This window comes from Telopea speciosissima, chromosome 6 (assembly GCF_018873765.1).
Source record: "Telopea speciosissima isolate NSW1024214 ecotype Mountain lineage chromosome 6, Tspe_v1, whole genome shotgun sequence".
NCBI lineage: Eukaryota > Viridiplantae > Streptophyta > Magnoliopsida > Proteales > Proteaceae > Telopea > Telopea speciosissima.
In genome coordinates, this window is record NC_057921.1 from 67513316 (window position 1) to 67533170 (window position 19855).

Here is a 19855-nt window from a genome sequence, read left to right on the forward strand (position 1 = left end):
AGAATTGGGGGATGGGGCATGTTTCAGACTTACTTGTAATGGCAGAAGGTTATTGGCAGCAGCTTATTGATGGAGGAACTTGAATAAAAATCGAATCTTTGACTGAAAATAGAAAGTAGAACTTGAATAGAACCATCCGGGCTTCACACTACAAGGTGTCGATTGGATGAAACACCAATCCCACCAGCCTTGATCAAACACAAGACAATCTTCAAAGAGAAGAGAAGTTGCAACAGCTTGCAAGAGCAAAGTTTTTAAAATTTCAGAGGTAATGTGCACCTCCCACAATTTCATTAGTATTTATAGGTGGCCAATGGCCTTACTCCTAACCAGCCTAGGAGAAGGAATAGATCCTCCCCTAGCCCAGCGCTATTATATGGGCAGAAGGTCATGTGACTTATTAATTAGTCACATGACAACTTAAATAAAGAAAAGATCCTATTCTAAAAGAATATTCCAAAATCACTTAAATTGGACCACTGGTTCAACCGGTTCAATTTAAAACATAAAATAAAAACTAAGTATGGGAGTCTACTATACATAGGCATCCCTACTACTACTACTACTACTACTTGGACAGCAGCCTCTTCTTCTTCTTCTTCTTGTGGATTTAGTGCTTCAGCTCTGGATCAGTTTTCCAAACATTATATACCGTAAATGGCGACCCAACCATATTAGAAAAGCTCCTCTAATAGCATTCTTTTATGGGTTGTCCTTTACATTCCTAAGGCAATATTCTCATGTTTTATTTTCTATCATGCTCGTTGTGAGTTCGAATCTTAGTGTGCTCTAACCATCACTAATAGTAAGAGCATAAAGAATCAATTCATGATGTAATTTCCATTGCTCACTTGATAGTTGATATAATGATTCAGATGCATAGAAAAGCTCATCAAGGTTCAAGGCATCCTCTTAAGAAATTGCATTGGAAAACGAAGTGATCGAGGCCTGAGATGGAATGGATGATTATCAGCCAATGGTTTAAGGTAATAAATAAGACCACCATTTGAAGTCCCTGGTAGAGGGCCACTGCGAGAGGGGAAGATATCTGAGTAGGAGCTCACAATTGAAGGGAGAAAGAGAGTCACGCACACTCACCTTGAGAAAAAAACCCAATATCAACTTTCTATTTTCATATTTGTTTTTCATTGGGGATCATGTTTTCCCGAGTAGTCCTTGACTTCAAGCTTAACCTTTTGAGAATCACCATTGTGCCTATGAGTGTGGGCTGATAACCAATAAAATAACTCCGAAGATGCTCTTCAAAGGTCGGCTGTAATGCTGGAACTTTTTGTGGGCCTCTTCCTACACCCCTTCGGTTAGGAAAATTGGCTGCAGAGTAAGCCGGCTTGACTTCTTCATCTAATGGAAGGTGGGTGGCATTATTAGAGGCAGCAACTTTAGCCTCCATTGCTAAGAGTCTCTCATCCATAAGCTTCTGGCTCTCAGTGATCTGGTTACTCAGTTTGGTAAACATCTCCAGTATAGCTGCCATGGAATCAAGACCAGAAGATCCAGAATTATTGTTCCCCGTCATGGGCTTCGATACCACTTAATGTAGGACAGGAATGAAGGTTCAACCAGTCCCAAAATAGGATCTAAAATCAGGGGGTGATTTAGGTTAATGGAAATAGGGCTGGAAAGCTCAGATGGGTTAAGGGGTTGGTCTAGGGTTAGGGTAAGGTGATTGAATGAGACTGAAACAGTAGGGGACTAAAAGGCTTAAACAAAATTCAGTAAAACAGCAGGTTTCCCCTCTGCAGATTTCACTAAAAGGCCAGGAAAACTGAGTTTGGGCAGAATTGGAGAGAAATCCAATAGCAGCCAATCTGCTGGGCAGATGAGGCTGAAACTTGGATCGAGTGGGGGTATTGAAGGAGAGAAGGTGTGCTCAAAAGATGTGAGAAAAGTGATGGTTGGATTGAGCAGGGGAAGGGTGTAATGGAATTAGAAGGTTAGGCTGAAAATAGAAAGTAACCCGAGAACAGCAGGTTAGGCAGCAGCAAAGCAGCTCGGTTGAAGGGATGAGGCTTCTAATGGCTTTAGAACTTGAAACAGAAAGAGAACAAGGACTACAGAGTAACCTCCTGGGCTTCCCACCGCAAGGAGTCAGCTTGGATCAAACACCAGCTCCATCACCACGGATCGAACACCATGGAAATAGCTTCATTGAAGCAACATGCAAGCAGCAGTATTTTGGAGAATAGAAATCGTGGCCTGTATGGCCTCTTGGGTTGTATTTATTGACTGTCATAAAGAGAGAAAAGGCAGGGGACAAAATTAGAAAGTCCTAAATTAGAAACTTCTAATTTTGATCCTTGACTTGGATTACAACATTACAAAACACAATCAGCTTCGAACTGATGTGCGGCATGTGACTATTAATTTTAATCACCTACTAATTATGAAAATAGAAACTAACCACTAACTTGGCCCACATGGCGGACCATAACTTAAACTGGACCAATTTGAACCAACCGGTTCATTGTTTGATTACAATACTCAAAATAAAAACATAACAACCCAATAGAAGAGCACTGTTCACGTGAACAGTACCTCATGAACAGTGTACACCAATAGTAGTTGAAACTCAAAATCGTGGCTGCCTGCCAAGGTAGGCAGCAGCCTTCTTCTTTTTCTTCCTTGAGTACACCCTTGGTTCTGCATCATGTGGTGATGGTGGTGGCGGTGGTGTAACATGAGACGGGCACTATGGGATGGAGTTGGAATAATCCCTAGACTGCATGGGACTCTTTCCTTTATCAAAAGCCACCAAACGATCAATAGAAGCTTGCATGGATGTCATCATTGTCTGGATGAAACTGACAACTGTGTTGAGGGTATCAACACGATCTGTGTAGAGGAGGGGTTGGGATTTCAAAGAGAGAATGGGACTGAATCTGGTTAACAGAAATCGTACTTGATGGGAGGATGAGGTCGATGAGGAAGAGGGATAATAATGTAAGACTAGATTAGGGTTAACCTAGCCCCAAACTAAACCCATACTACAAAATAGAAGAAAAGGCTGAAATTAGAAAATAATCATATCTGAGCAAACCAGCGGCAGGAATAGACTCCAAATCTGATCGAAGACTAGCCTTGGTGGTATGAATGCCTGCTCCAAATCTGCCCAACTCTGATGGTCAAAAGTGGAGATCTGACTTGGTCTTGAAAATAGAAGGTAAAGTTCAGAATTAGAAGGTGGTGCTATAGAACATTCCAGCCAGCAGTAGAGGCTGAAACTGAGGTCAAGTGAAGGCCCAGACAGCAGTAGAAAACCCTCCAAATCTCAGTCAATTTTGACCCAGGGTTGCTGAGATATAGGACAGATTCAAAAATAGAAAGTCTGCAGAGATCTTGCAAACCAGGGGGAGTTTTGAACTCCAAGTCAGGATCGAGTGTAGCCCTGGGTTGTGAGATTCAATCCTTCAAACCTCTGCTGAAACAGAGTACAGGTTGCAGAGGAATCAAGACTCAAAGTTTGCAGGAGAAACTGGGCTGAAACTGCAGATACGAAGTGCTCTAGAACCTCCACAGCTTGTATAACAGCAGCAGCTAATAAGAACTTGATAGAGGCTTGATGCAGTCACAGAAGCAGCACAGCAGTGTTGATCGAATATGGGAGGGAGGAAGAGAAAATAGAAGTGAAAAGAAGAGGGGATAAGGAGATTCAGCTCTCTCAGCCCTTCAGGTTTCGGCTCTTACCAGCCAGGACTCTCAGCCCTTCATCCACAACAGGACAATAAAAGTTTGCACAAAAGGCATATTCTCATTCGTCATAATCGTTGGAGGAGGCTTCTAAAAGCCTTACACATATATAGAGAGCAATACTTGCCTCTCAGGTTACAAGGAAAACAGAAACTAAGCTTGGAAATAGAAACTAAGAAAATAGTAACTAGGATTGACTCAAAAATAGCAACTAGATAAGGTCTTCAAATCTTCAAGGGATCTTCTAATACTTCCAGCCAGCTCCTCTTGTGGACCCCAATTTTTTAAGTGATCAAATATTGCTGCCAATTCTTTTTATTGGTGGTCCCCACCTCTCAATATGGCTCCATCGATTCTAGTAAGTAGCCTTTAAATAGTTAGGCCCAAAGAAACAATTATACCCCACTTACAGACTTGAATCACTAATAAATAAAAGACTATCCTGCCCCCACGATCTTCTAGTAATATTCTCACCAAGCCAAAATAAGGGGCTGTGACACTGTTCGAGTGAACAGTGTTTTGGTCTCTTTTTCTTCATGTTTTGTCCTACATCAGAGAAACTTCAGCTCTGATACCAAATTGGTGGAGGGTCAGTGAGAGAGGGGAAGATATTTGAGAAGGAACTCAGAATTGCAGGGGAGAAAGAGAGTCATGCACACTCACCTTGAGCAAAAACCCAATATAAACTTTCTATTTTTTAAAATCTGTTCAATCGTTGGGTACATGCAAGTATAAAAAGAGGAAAACAAAGACTCCTAACTAGACTGTAAAAATGAAACTAACTTGTAATCAAACTCTCTCTCTTATTCCTACGTATCCAACTCAAACAAAACATGAATAAAAGACATAAATACTAACTAAACTACTACCAGCCCTTATTAGACCGAAAACCTGGCTTGGGCCGGTTTCATCTGTGTTTGGGTTTCCAAACCCGGTCATACTTGTCCAACCAGTCAAGTGCTACTGCATCACCATCTTTTCATACATGCTTGAAAGGAGTTTCATGGAATTGTGCCACCTTATTCAACTACCTAAATGGAGCTATGATTGAAAAAGATGACCAGGGCTTCAGAGTATGAAGACGATCCAAGGGGTTATACTCTGAAAGGGTTAATCAAATTCGTGTACAATGCTGGCCTCCCTTAGAAACTTATATAGAAGACTCAAAAATAGACTTAGACACTGAAAAGGAAAGGCCTAACCCAATCCTTTACTAATATGGTATCCTAAATTAACTAGGAAAGTGAAATTATTATAAAGAAAACAGACTCAAAATAGGATTCTAACTAAACTAATGAAGTAAATCCCGTTTTCTTACTTTCTACCCATATTTTAGGCTCATTAAAGTGGCCAATTACTAAATAAACCCATGGGATCAAAGTCCCAATACTTATATAACCCAATGCAAAGCTTATTTCCAATAAAATAAGCCCTCTAAGTGACTTATCTACACCAATGGAACTGGAAAGTGGCCCTGCTGTGGTCATTTTTATTTTGACCCTCAATTTCACTGAGAACTAGGAATGTAACTGGCTATGTGTGGGCAAACCCAGTTTGACCAGTTGGCCCCTCCAGTTTTAAAAACATCATTGCTTTAAAGTTCTCACAATTGAACATCTGAGAGAAAGAATTACGTAAATGAGAAATAGATGAAATTAAGGCAAACATAAGGAAAATATGGTAAATCTCTTTATGCATTTTGAAGTCTATTGGAGCATATGGAGATTTCTCCCATCATGCTGTGAAGACTCATGTACTCCCTCCCTCAAGAAAAACCTTCAAGTTATGTGTCCCCTGGCTGTCCATTAAAATCAGCACCTGCAGGAAAACAGCTTTCAAAGATGCTTCTTTCATGGTATTTTTGGGGGATAAGGAATGAGTACAAATGAATGATATTGGAGTTCTGTTGGTGGGTATGGAGTGCATATGAAAGTCCAACAATCAGGAAGGCTCTAGCAAGGTCCTCGCAAGGCTGGATCGATTTCTTCTTAACGGTGCCTGGGTGAATGCTTTTGCAAATAACAAAGTAAGTCACCTTAGTCGTGAATGCTCGGACCTTGCCCCTATATTACTGGAATTCTCTGCTCAGGTGATAAATAGAATTTCCTCCTTTAAATTCCAGCAATTCTGGATTTCTCACCCGGACTTTATGACTTGTGTTAAACAGTGTTGAGAGTTGCCTTGTTTTGGTTCTCCTCTTCAGGTCTTATATTCTAAATTGAAAGCCCTCAGAAGTCACCTTCGTTTTTGGAACAGAACCGTCTTTGGTCATATACATCAAAATGTGAAAAATGCTGAGGATAAAGTGAGTAGAGCTGAGATTGAGGTTGATCAGAATCCTAATACTACAACCCAAAGGGAGTTGAAAGAGGCTAGGGAGGCGCTCCAAAACGTGTTGCTTCAAGAAGAGATTTTTTGGAGACAAAAGTCTCGGGTGCGTTGGCTGATTTTTCACACTATGGTTAATGTCCGTAGGAGAAATCAAGGGGTGGAGAAAATCAAAGATGAAAATGGGGAATGGATCTCTGGTGTTGAGGGCATGAGAGCTGAAGCTGTTAGGTTTTTCTCTGACATTTTTTCATCTCAGAGTGGTCAACAGGATGAGGATTTATTGCAAATAATTCCAGGCCTGGTTACCAAGGCGGACACTTGCTGTCCCAACGTTGGAGGAAGTGAAACAGGCGGTTTTTGGCTTATCTAAAGACAGTGCACCCGGCCCTGATGGCTTTTCAGGTTATTTCTTTACAGTGTGCTGGGATATAGTCTATACTGATGTTTGGGCTGCGGTAACAGATTTTTTTAACGGTGGGAGACTGCCGCGATCTTATACCTCGACCAATTTGGTTTTAATTCCAAAGAAGGAAAGCCCAGAGGTAATTTATGATTTTCGTCCAATAAGCTTATGCAATTTTTCTTATAAAATTATTGCTAAGATTATTTCTGTGAGGTTGTCTTCCCTCCTCCCTACTATTATCTCCGAGGAACAAGGTGCTTTTATTCAGGGTCACAGCATTCATGAAATTATTGCTTTGGTCCAAGAGGTGGTCCATGACATCAATAGGGGTACCTGCGGTGGCAATGTTGTTCTAAAGCTTGATATGGCCAAGGCGTATGACCGCTTGGAATGGGATTTCCTATATAAAGTCCTGGACAAATTTGGTTTTGCTAAAGAGTGGATAGGTCTTATAAGGAAAACAATGGAGAATTGTTGGTTCTCGGTTGTTCTAAATGGGAGTCCTTCTAGATTCTTCAAATCTACTAGGGGAGTGTGACAAGGTGACCCTTTATCCCCATCTCTCTTTATCATTGCGGAGGAGGTCTTGAGTCATGGCTTACAGTCTCTGCTTGTGGAGGGTAGAGCTAAGTTTTACCAGTTACCTAGAGGGTGCCCTGGTATATCTCACAGCTTGTTTGGGGATGACACTATAATTTTTTCCAAGGGTTTGAAGAACTCTTTAAAGCAAATCGTAGGATTTACTGGTAGATATGAGGAAGCTTCAGGGCAGCTTGTAAATAAAAACAAAAGTTGTTTTGTAGTTGGTGATAAGACTGCTGATCACAGATGTAGGGTGATTGAACAGGTTACTGGCTTCATGAGAAGGAGTTTACCTATTACCTATCTTAGAGCCCCTCTTTATGCAGGTCGGCTTCAAGTCAATTTTTTTGAAGATTTCTTGGCAAAAGTGCGTAAAAAGATTGCTGGCTGGAAGGGGAAATTGCTGCCCTCGGGAGGCAGAGTAACCCTCCTTAAGCATGTGCTTGCTTCCCTACCAATCCATATGATCTCAACCTTGGAAATTCCTAAGACGGTGAGTAGAAGATTTGACAGTTTATGTGCGAATTTTTTGTGGGGTGAGTCAGATTGGGGTCAACGCCATCACTGGGTGGGGTGGAGGAAGATTTGTCGACCGATACCTGAAGGAGGACTGGATATTAGACGTTTGGAGGATATTGGTTTGGCTCTGCGATTGAAGGGGTTGTGGCGAGTGTTGTCAACAAGGTCTTTATGGTGCTCTTTCTTCAGGGCCAAATTCCTAAAAAATAATCATGTGATCCTTACACAACCAAGAGTGATTGGGTCCCTTTCCTGGCATCGGGTGTTGTTACGCGAAGATCTTTTGCTTTCGAATTCATGCTGGCTGATAGGTAGGGGTGATGTCAATTTGTGGCTTGATAATTGGTCTGGCTGAGGAGCTCTAATTGACAGGGTCGACGGGGCAATTCACCTGGATCTCTCAAGCAAGGTGAAGGATGTTTTAAATCCTGATGGGAGGTGGCAGGGAGATTTTCTCAGCTCACTTGACTCGGATTTGGTTCATAATGATTTGCAAGAGGGGACTTTTTTCATCTCGGACAAGGATGATAGGTTGGTGTGGACTCCAACTAGGAACGGCAACTTCTCAACTAAATCCTTATGGAATATGGTGAGAGCAGTCACAGCTGAGAAATCTTTTGCTAAATGGATATGGAACCGTACGGTTCCAACCAAAGTGGGGTTTTTTTCTTGGCAGATTCTATGTGGGGGTGTGGCCACAGAAGAAGCCATTAGGAGAATGGGCATTCCTATAGTCTCTAAATGCATGTGTTGTGGAACGCCTAGGTGTGAGTCGGCTTCCCATTGTTTGGTGGGGGGGGGGGGGGGGGACAGCCTATAAGGTGTGGGTTTTTTTTTTTCTCGCATGCTTGAGGTGGAGGATGTGTATCTTCAAGGAGTGAAGGAGAAGATTTTGTTCTGGCAGGGGCATGCTAATGGTAAGAGCAGGAGCGGAGTTATTACTGGTCTGCTTCCCTCCTTTATTGTTTGGAAATTGTGGAAAGAGCGAAATAATAGAAGGCATGGAGAAAAATCTCGCCTGGCGAGTTCGATTGTTGAAGCCGTTAGACGTTGGATTGGGGAGGTTCCTTTCTTTTCTACGAGTGCTAAAGCCCCAACATTAAAGGAAGCTCTCATTCTAAGCTTTTTTGGTGTTTCGCATCATCACCCCATCAGGAGGCAGCCTAAACCTGTGTATTGGTGTCCCCCCTTTGATATGGTGAAGCTTAGTGTTGATGGCGCCTGCAAAGGGAACCTGGGTATGGGTGGTGGCGGGGGTATTATTAGAGATAAAGAGGGAGTGTTAATTGCTACTTTTTCAAAATGTTATGGGGAGTGTACAAACTCCATTGCCGAGCTTAGGGCTTTGGGCGATGGGCTGAAGCTTTGTGCCAGGTTGGAAGTGACAGGTGTCGTGGTCAATTCGGACTCGAAGGCAACAATTCAAAGCATTGCTAAAGGGAGGTGTGGATCTTGGAAGGGCTGGTATTGGTTCCAAGAAGCAGTAGATTTGGTAAGGGTGCTAAAACCTCTAATCTCTTTTACGTTCAGAGAAGGTAACAGGGCAACCGACTGGTTGGCAAATTTAGCATGCGATTCGGCGGTGGATATGGAATTTCAAGGGGAGACTCATCTCCCTTTCGACCTTCGGAGAATAACACGTGAAGATGCTATTGGTTTGCCGGTCTTAAGGAAATAGCTTGTTCGGGCTGGATGGGGTTGTGAGTCTCTTTGTTTTGAGTGTTGGAGTGTCAATGCTGTCTATATTGGGTTGGGGTAAGGCGGGCATATCCCCCCCTTGTAATTATTATTCTTTTGGTTGATATTAATAAAATTTTAGGGGCTGGCCTGGGTCCCATAGAATATTCGGGTTTAAAAAAAATTTAAAAAAATGGAGTGCATATGAAAGGTTAGAGGTATAGGCTCGGTGAGAATTGGGGATCAGTGGGAATTATCCTCCAGCACACAATGTGCATTGTGTGTGATGCCCCCCCCCCCGGGGCATTCTTGCTTAGAGATATTGCTTTCCCCATCTACCACAATCTATTGCTTATTCTTATATAGTTAAATAGTAAGATATTCCTTACCATGAAACAAGAATAAGAAAGTTATCCACAACTGATTGTTTTGTAAAATACTATTTAGAGTATAGGAATGAGTTTCTGTGATGTCTTTGTTATCAGAAAGTCTATGTATGGTAAAAACAATTGAGATCTCTGTCACAGATACATAAATTTACCTGAATATTATTGCATTGGATGCAGATGCTTTCTTCCAGTCAACATTTATTGGCAATGTAAGGAGATAATCAGTATTCAATGCAGATGTTAACAGCAAATCCCTAACTGATAGTTCTTCAAACTGAGCATCGCATAATAGTTTCATGAAAGCATGCTGGAAACGAGTGGCAACAGAAACTCTGAAATAGTTAACAACGATAAGTTAAATAGCTACACTATAGCTATTGAATATCAATAAAGATAAATAGCTACACTATAGCTATTGAATATCAATAAAGCTAAAGCTCAAACTTCAAAAAAAAGTAATAATGTAGTTCAGCGTTCTAGAAACAAGAAATACAAATATACCAGGATCTATATAGAATCAATAGGACAGAGCAGGAGCAAATTTTGGATGAAACACAATTAGAACAAGGAAGATGACCAAATTTAGCAATCTGAAAATTGAACAAAAAACAGTGGATCCATCTGGTGTGGAATCAAGAGAAATAAGAAGTAAGAAGAAGAATAGTAGAAAAGAACAGAGATGAAAGATCACACCTGAAAAAATAGATTACAAAACTAGAAGAAAGGAGATCAGATCTGGAAAACCAATCCCACATGCAAAGCTCAACTCCAAAACTCTTGAAAAAAACTCAAAATTATCACTAACTTTATCCCCTACTTTATAGGCTTAATTAAGGCCAGCATATTTAGAATCAGGACCTGTGTGTGTCACGGCAGATGATCTTTGAAAGAAATAATATGAACCAAACATTTCCAGGGGAATTATGCTGATGTGACTTAAATTTTGTCCACTGTTCAGACCTATATCAGTATCAGCAACTGACCAGATAGCATACATCAGCAGCATCTTAAAAAAAAAAAGGTGTACCGAGTGCACGAAGGTCCCGCCCCTGCGGGGTCTGGGGTAATGTACACAGCCTTAATTCCCAGTTCGCAGAGAGGCTGTTTCCCCGACTCGAACCCACGACCACTAGGTCGCAATGGAGCAACCTTACCGTTGCACCGAGGTCCCCAACATCGGCAGCATCTTAAGTAAGATGTTAAAAAATATCTCAAGCTAGACGTCAGGTAAGAGTTTCTTTGCATTCCCAACCATCATCTTCATGATGTAGAGGTCGAGTGACTCATTCAAATCAATGCTTTATTATTCATTTCCCTGGGTGATGGTACAACACAATAAGCAAATGGGGTTTTGATTGGGAGTTGTTGACTGTATCTGACACATGAGTTATTGCAAGGCACTCCTGTGAAAGCTTGTGGTCACAGATTATCAGTTAAATGGTTTCACGAGTGTTTAGGTTATCTCTTCTCTCTTGAGGGAGTTGAAGATGTGCTAATGAAACCCAAGGGAGAGTGCAGGAAGATTTCCACAGCTAACTGTGGCTGAAAATGGCATACCAGTCTGGTTGGTTCGCTAACAAGAAATGAACTCTTAAGTTATTTGGTTCTCTAACAAGAAATGACCTCTTAAGTTAATCTCACATCATCGTCATCAAGTACCGATTAATCTATATCATTGTTAACCTAGATTCCTGAACACCCCCCCCCCCCCCCCCCCTTTTTTTTTTGTTGGGGGGAGGGGGAGCGGAAAGGGAAAGGAAGAAGAGAAAGGATAGCATGATAGTAAGGTAACAAACCTGGATTTCGTGGCAGAATTGTTCTTAACATTTCTAAGAGATGAAGTTAATGGAGATCCCAAGTCCAGGCTATAATTGAAAGGCGTTGGTTTCTCGGGTTCCACCGAGGCATCCTCCCGGCTTTCCATTCTTCCACCACCTTCAAAAGTGTTGTTATCCCAGGCAGAGTCGGGGTAGTTTCCGTTGGTCATTATTTCTTCTTCATCATCATCAGAATTAGCTAAACACTGACGACTGATTCCCTTGCTTTGCATAAGGGAATAATCGATTCGCATCGCTTCTAAAATGCCTTTATGCTCAGCATGAAGTATAGAGTCCAAGTACCTTTCATTACAGAAAGACACCATCCTTACTATTCTTAATTTGCGGCAGAAAAATAGTATGACCGTGTAGAAAATTAAACTAAAAGGATTGGGAATGGTTCCCAATAGAAATTAGAAACTCAGGGTGAGAGAGAGAAAGAGAGTATGTGCTTACGAGGACAATCGGAGGAACTCATCAACGTCTACCTGTGAACCGAACATTGATAATATAGCATGGAGAAGTTCTGACTTGGAAACGGATATGTACTTCTGCCTGGGCACACAAACTTCGGGAATTCCTTCACCTTCTCCGCCTGCTTTCGCACTCGGAGTCGGAGAGCCACGTTCTTCGACTTCCTTCGTATTCGGTTTATCCCGTCGGTGCTGGCTCGAAGGAGATGCATCGATTTTCAACTGCGGGCCTAGAGAGTGGATAGGAAGCTCGGTTGGGATTTCCTGTAATCTGAGAGAACAAGACCGAATTCTTAGAAAAGCGTTGTTGGAACGCTGGGCAGAGAGAGAGACATTTGAACGGGAATGTAGGGTGTTAAGACCAGTAAGGATTTGCGAAGAGAACATGAGGATGAGGCGCTTGCGGAGCCTTGGTCGCCCCAAAACCTTTTCAGTTCCAGGAAGCAATGATGACAAAATAAACCGAAACTGGAAAAGCGCCAAATGACTAGCCAGAGAGAAAGAAGGCAGGAAGGATTTTGGTTCGTCTCATTCACTCGTTCCTTCGGCCGTGCCGGATATGGTAATCACGGAAGAAGAATACTGACATGAGTGCAGATCGCGCAACCACTCTATTCGTGGTGCATGTTTGGGTAAGGTTATGGGGTGAGTCTCCGGAGCGTGATTTCAAAAATCGGAAATCGGATCTGTGAAACGAATCTCTTCTCCAGTGCAACCACTCTATCCGTGGTGCATGTTTGGGTAAAGTTATGGGAAAATTATCGCCCCGAGTACTGGGGCGCTGCTGTGCTCATCGATAAAGATGGGGTAGGTTTTTCGGTGCCAATATGAAGGTTTAGAACCAGAAACCGTTTTGCTAAAACCCGGATCCGACCTGTCCCATAATTAAATGGGATGGTTTTGGATGTTGGATTTGGGACTTATTATTAAATGGGATGGGATGGTTTTGGGATGGGTTTCCCTACAAATCTAAAACCGAAAGCCCAATAAAGAATCGGTTAGAATCGAAACTACTAGGACCTATTTAACATGCCAAATTTACTTATGGGAAAAAGATTTCTGTGTGGGAGTGTGGCCTACGCCAGCACTCCCATGAGTCTATCTCTCTCCTCCCCATGCGAAAAGACATCTCTAAGCCCTTGTTTTAAGGAGGAGAGAGATAGACACATGGGAGTGCAGAAAACTGCTTCCCTTTACTTATTTATGATTAGTTAATACTTAATAGTTATAACTTATATAAGAGTTATATTGTAGGTATAAAAAAAAACTAAGGGTTATCAATTATTTTGGTTTTAGTTGAGTGTTTGTATTCTTAAAAATTGATGTTTGATTATTTTATGCTTAGGAATATATTCAATTATTTATATGCTTAGGAATGGGAGAAGGGCATAAGGCTGAGATTATTGTTGTTGTTGTATTTGTATGCTTGAGAAATTTATTTGTATACTCAGGAATTTTTACATATTTGACTGTTTGAAATTTTGAGTGCTTAGAACTGTTAAGAAACCGAAACCGGATCATCCCATTATTAAACAGTGTTGGATCCTAGTTTTGGGACCGTTTAATAAACAAGACGGTTCAAGGATTGACCTCATTGGGATTGGAACCGGTGAGGAACCGTCCCAATTACCCAGAACTGTCCCGTTTGACACCCTTATGGTGGGTTTCGAGCAAGGTTTCATGAATATGGAATCAGATTGGTGGATCGGACAATTTTGATCTGAATCGATCGTGATTATTCCAATCGATTCTGACCAATCCATGCCAATGCTTCCATCTTTTAGACCAAGAAGATGATCCAATGACATGTACATTGCTGTTACATTAGAATCAAGGACATGAATCCTACTGTTATATACCAAGGACATGAATCACATGGAAATTACCAAGTGTTCGAAATGCCCTCAACTTAGATTAACCAAGAAGATGATCCAAGGACATGTACACTACTATTACATACTTACATTAGAACCAAAGACATGAACCCTATTGTATATATACAAAGGACATGAAACAAGTACATGAACCCTACTATACTGATGAATTAAGGACACGATTCTGTTGTAAATATTCTAGGTGGAAGCATTGGTTAATTTGATGAAAGATGAGTTATCGATTTGGACATCACCGATGAGTGTTAGGGTAGTGGTGGCATTCAAGGAGTTGAAGAGAAAAATTGAGCCCCAACATGAGGAGAAAGAGAAGAGAAGAAACCTTTGGTTGTAACAAAATTTGGGGTTTAATTTCCTTCCTCAATCACTGAACATGTTGTCAAGCAAGGGCGAAATAAGGGCGAAATAACAATCTAGCCAATAAAATGCCTTTTAATTTTTCAGATATCAAGTAGGGTTTTTAGTACTGTCGGTCTTTCTCCGGGGCTTATTTGGGTCATTAGGATATAAATGGTGGAGAAAGAACTTACATCACTGACAGGAAAGGTCTCTATCCTATGCCATGCCTATGCATGGTCTTTTGCTTGTAATTTTGTTTGTAGATTTTTGAGTAGCGAAGAGATTAGGGATTTAGGGATTTTGTAGTGAAAAGAAGACCGGCAAGTTACAGGCGGTAGGACAGTCGATGACGCTAGCAGTAGGAGACCAACGAGTTGCGGTGAAAAGAAGACCAGGAAGTTGCAGGCCGACGAAGACTGGCGAGTTGCAATAGAACAACCCTAGATTGAAGACAAGCAAGTTGCAGGCGGTAGGAGAGTCAAGAAAACTGGAACGACTTCCCCCCCCCCCCCCCCTTATTTTATCGGGCACAATTTCCTTCAAACTTGTTTCAAAAAACAAGTCATACTTGTTTCTTCAAATCTCTATCTTGACCCATAAATTTTAATTTTAATTTCTGTTTCAAGAAACTGTAGAAATACAACACGTTTATCGAACACTTTTTTGGGTGTTTTTCCATTTCTTATAACTAAAAAGCACAAAAGCACATTTTTTGGAGTGCTATCAAACGGGCTCTTAGGTACCTGATGGAATGATGACTCTTATTTCAACATTTACATTTCAAACCACACCACATGATAAATAGACAATTTTAAGTATTCAAGACCAACACCATCAACATTTGATAAAAATGCAATTCAACAAGAGGCCAAAGACATCACCATCTTTGTATCAAACTCAAATCCATTGTTCCAAATACGTCATCATCAAACTCAAACAAGACCAATTGTTTCAAAACACAAACCCAAAGCCAAATCAAACCCACTGCTTCAAACCAAAACTCATAACTAACCACATCAAACTCAAACTAATTGTAAAAAACCCATATAAGACCAACCATATCCTAACCAAACTATCTATTATTTCAAATACACCAACATAACTCAAAACCACTAATTAAAATACACCAAATACAAAGTCCCATGAAGTCATCAACAACACCAGAAATGACAGCAGCAGCAAGAACACCCATCAAAACAGTAGCAACAAGGACACCAATATAAGAATAGTAGCAGCAACACCAACATAGTAGCAGCAGTAGCACCATGAAGTCATCAGCAACAACAGTTCCAACAACAACACCAACATGGCCCATACTCAACAATAGTACCATGAAGTTAGCAGGGTCTAGGCTCATGAGGATCTTGCTTAGTATTTCTTGGCTTCTTCTTAGCTAACTTAGCTGTCATTTTTCGATAATCTTTTCGATTGTAAAGTTCCAATTAAGGTTGTATAAGATATCTGTGATCTGGTTACCCTCTAGGATGAGCTGGCTTCATCATGTGTATTACTCATTTTGTTTCTCTATAAAAACCCATACTCAACGTTAGTAACTTCAAAAATCATGGTTGAGAGTATGTTTAAAAGATTAGAAATAATACCTTGACCATATCCCTCTTCCTAGAATAGGACTTCTTCTCTGCTACTGGAGCTCTTTGGCAGGACTTCTTATTATGCTCAATTTCCTTTTAGACATCACATATGACACTTGAATACCTCTTCCTAAAATCCTGAGAGGCAACCTCATCAGGTTGCTTTCTCATATTTTTATGTGGTCTACCAGGTAACATCTTCAGTGGTGGAGGCTGTAGGACATCATTGTCACCACCCTCATCTAATGTGCTTATATCTGGTAATGGGTGGATCCTCTCCTGATGTGTTAGTGTGTATGTTTGTACTGTGATAAATGAATCACAGTAATCCTCAATTTTTTCTCTCTTGAAATTAATCGTTGTTGTTGTTGTTGCATTGTTTGAGTTAAAATAATACCGCAAGCGTACGGGTCAATCATAGCTATGGGTCGAACACGAGGAAATATACGCAACTTTATTTAACTAACTTAAAAGTAATGCAAAGTGAACCAAATTAAAGTGTTAAATTAAATTAATTAAATTAATGAAAATTAATGCATCCTAACTCATAAGCATCTAACAAAATTAAGGGATTAAATTGGCGTCCTAACACATGAGCATCTAACCTATCAAACTAAAGCGAATTGAAAGAAATAACAAAAACGCAGCTACACTTCATAATCACATAAAAAGAAATAAGGTAATAAAAGTGCATCCACATACCACAACCATATAAAAAAAATAAAAGAAATAGAGGGAGAAGAAGAAGAAGATAGAGAGAGATAGAAGGAAGGGAGAATGAGATTGAGAGTTTAGATAGTAAAACCTATATGTGCTTGCATGAATGTAATTGAAAAGCTTGAATACTTGCATAAACTTACCATGGCCTCTTCTTCTAAATCTTCAAGTCATGTCATCAACTTAAGAACTTAGACTAGAAGACTTAAGACCTAAACTAGAATTAAGAAATTACAACCCAATTGAAGACTTAAATTGAAATTAAAGCATAAACTAAACCTATTACAACCATTAAATGAAAATAAAAAAGCAAACTAGAACTTATAAAAGCCAAAAATCACAACTTAGAAGGAGAAGAACAAAAGAAATTTTACTAAGTGAATGAACTAAAAATTACACTAAAAACTGAATTAAAATTGAACTAGAAACTAACTAAAAACCAAATTAAAAAACTAACTTCTTACAACCCAGAGGGCAAGGGGTATTTATAGGGGGAAGAGAGGAGAAGAGAGAAGAGGGAAGTGTAGGAGAAATATTCCCTAAGAAAAGAGAATATTCTCTTCTCCTTCCTCTTTTACAATGCCTTGAATCCTAAGAAAAAAAGAAAAAAATAGAAAGAAGAAGAAGAGAAGATTGTTTATATAGACCTTCTATTTCTAGAAAAGTAAACTTCCAATTCTGACAAGTGCTTCATTTTCTTTGTAGATATCTTATCCAAGCAATAAAATCAAAGCATCTTTGACTTTTCAACTTTCCATAGGTGAGAGAATATCTTTCAAAATAAATCTATCCCAAGTAGAATTCCAGAAGTGCCATTGAGAAGTTGGAGGAGAGAGAGAGTAAGGGTGATGACTAGGATTCCTTTAAGAATAAATAAAATACCCATTCTATCCTTCAGAAAACGTGGAGCATGAAGTGCTTACATAGGCCTCACCATTGTGTTCCTTGCGAAAAATCACCCAAAATAGACCCAAATTTAGTCCAATTTGGAGTTGGGGAGCCCAAGATATCTCAAGTTGAAGTTGGACTGTTCAGAGCCCTCCAAATGGAATCTTTCGAGCACAGGAAATATAACTTCTGGTTATTGCGTTAAGGCTCCTAGAATCCGAACTTCCGCTTCACTTTGTCCCCGCCCAACTATCAATAATTACAAATAAACCCCTACAGACCATTTTCACGCGTCATTACGGAAACGACCGTAACTTCTTTGTTTCAACTCGGAATCAAGTGCCGTTTGAACCGTTAAGAAGCTGACTCGATGGGCTACGCATCCATGCCATTAACACATCTAAATAGCTTAAAAATATTTCCTTAGCATCATCTCCTCCATTTTCACAAGAATTCACCTAAAACCTGAAAAGCACAAGAAAGCACCGAGTAACTCTGTCCAATGTGATAAAATATATGCTTTATGCCCTAAGATTTCACACATAAATGTGCTCATCATTGCATGTTTGTAAGGCGGCCCAAAAGCACCCCAAACTCCACAATCACAATACCTTTCTTTCAAACTAACCACAAACCTTATCAACCCATCTTGTACATCATAATCATTTGAGGATGCAAGAGTAGACATTCTTTTCCCTTACACGCTAGTGAGCCCTATAAATATTACACTGGGTTAGGCTCAACTTGGAACTTTTCTTTCAACAATTCTTGCATTGTCTCTTTTTTCATATCCGGGTCAGTCCTCAATTTGGAAGCAAGTTTATTTGCTATCCATGTGGATGTTGTATAATTGTTTTTGTTGATTCTAACACAAGTGTCCTCTGGGTTGTGGGTCTTAATCATAAAAGTGCCCACATCATCAATAGGTGAAGTATGACATCTCCATGTACACCCATTACCTTTACATATGACAGAGACCATTGTCTTCTCATTTTTTGTCCAAAAAATTTAAAATGCTCCTAAATAGAAAAATAGCAAGGACAGCCCGAAATGCATTAACATCCACAAAAATATGTCCATCCTCTAGATTCACTTTTCCCTCTCTTGATTTTCTCTATTTATTCCTTCCTCTTCTTTAGACTTGTAATATGACAAGTCATCATTACTGTCTACATCCATCTATTCATCCTCCGTTTATTGTGATCAGAATCTCCTTCACTGGTATTTCTACTCTCATCACTACTAGTGTCCTTAGAGTTATCATCTTCATTTACCTCATCATTTCATTCTTCATCATTTGAATCAGACAACTGAAAAAACTCATCATCATTAATATCCCTCTTGCTACCTGAACCACCAATTTCAGCCCCTTTACTACTACTTTCCCCTATAGTGGTTGTACTCTAACTTTAAACCTTTACAACACCAACACTTCCATAACACTTACTAGAAGTACCAACACGATCAAAACTAGTACCAGTACCACTAATAGTGGTGGTGCTCTTACTTGATAATCTGGCAATACCTTGAGTCCCAGTATTTGCACCAGCTGTGGTAGTACTCCTACTATCAGACCTCATAGTACCAGTACCCCTACCAGTGGCACCACCTCTCCTAACAGTAGCTTTTAGAGGCCTACTGGTACTAGTACTAACACCCTTTTGAACATTAGTTCTGAGTATCTCCACAGTGGAAAAAAACTCCTCCTCTCTAACTAGCAAATTGCTTACTTCATCCCTACCAACCATCGAATTAGGAAATCCATTAATAGTATAAGAATGTGCAATTTCTTCACTCGCATGCACATTGTACACATATAGATTAATGAAATCCAACTGTTTACCCCACAACAAGCATTTTTATAATATACTGTTGCGTTAGGAAATCGTACAAGGGTCCCTCGAGTGTCGTAACCTGCAAAAAGGACCAGAATGACAAAGGAGAACCGGTGTGGTTCCAGCCTAGGACTTTCCGATGCCTAAGTTAGATCTCTCTGAGCAAACAGATGAATGATAGAATTTAAGATGGGTTGATGGGGTAGAATACCTTCCCTTTTATAGTAGAGTATGACGGTGTGGAGAGTCCTAGTTGATGGTGAGTAATCCTTCGTAGTTGATGGAGTCCCTTGATAGTAAGGTTCTTCCTTGGTTGTTTGTATCTCGTTAGGTGGTAGAATTCCACTTGGGTTGGTGTCCCTTGTAGATAGATGTTGATACGTTGTTAGATAAGGTGCATGTTTTCGTCTTGGGTTGTGCAGTCGATAGGCGGTGGTAGTATCCTAGCCCAGGTCTGTGGAGGGTGGTTGTTTGGTCTGTGCTCATAGCAGGTCGTGCGGCACGCGTCCGCGGTTGGTCCTTCACTGGTCCGGTCTTGGTCCACCTCCTTGGGCTAGGGACACATGGCGGCCTCTGATTGGTTGGTGTGAATTTGGGTTTATCATTTGCCCCCCACTCCCTTGAGTCAGAATGTCCAAGAGAGTAGATTTTGTATTTTTGTACTCACAGGGTGCTTGTTGCGGTTCCTTCTTG

General features: G+C 40.5%; 1 protein-coding gene across 3 annotated transcripts in view; it reads right to left on the minus strand.

Annotated features, from left to right (window-relative positions):
- LOC122666133 overlaps nt 1–12458 on the minus strand; it is a 107033-nt gene extending 94575 nt beyond the window's left edge. The window contains exons 1-3 of one of the 3 annotated variants that reach the window (XM_043862256.1): nt 11883–12457; nt 11406–11729; nt 9762–9941 (exon numbers count right to left, since the gene is read on the minus strand). In XM_043862256.1, coding sequence (XP_043718191.1) covers nt 9762–9941; nt 11406–11729; nt 11883–12286 — 908 coding nt within the window. In that variant the 5' untranslated portion in view covers nt 12287–12457. Of the gene's footprint in view, nt 1–9761; nt 9942–11405; nt 11730–11882 lie in introns of all 3 variants that reach the window. The other 2 variants (XM_043862259.1, XM_043862258.1) reach the window with 2 other exon arrangements.
- Nucleotides 12459–19855: the final 7397 nt, after the last annotated feature.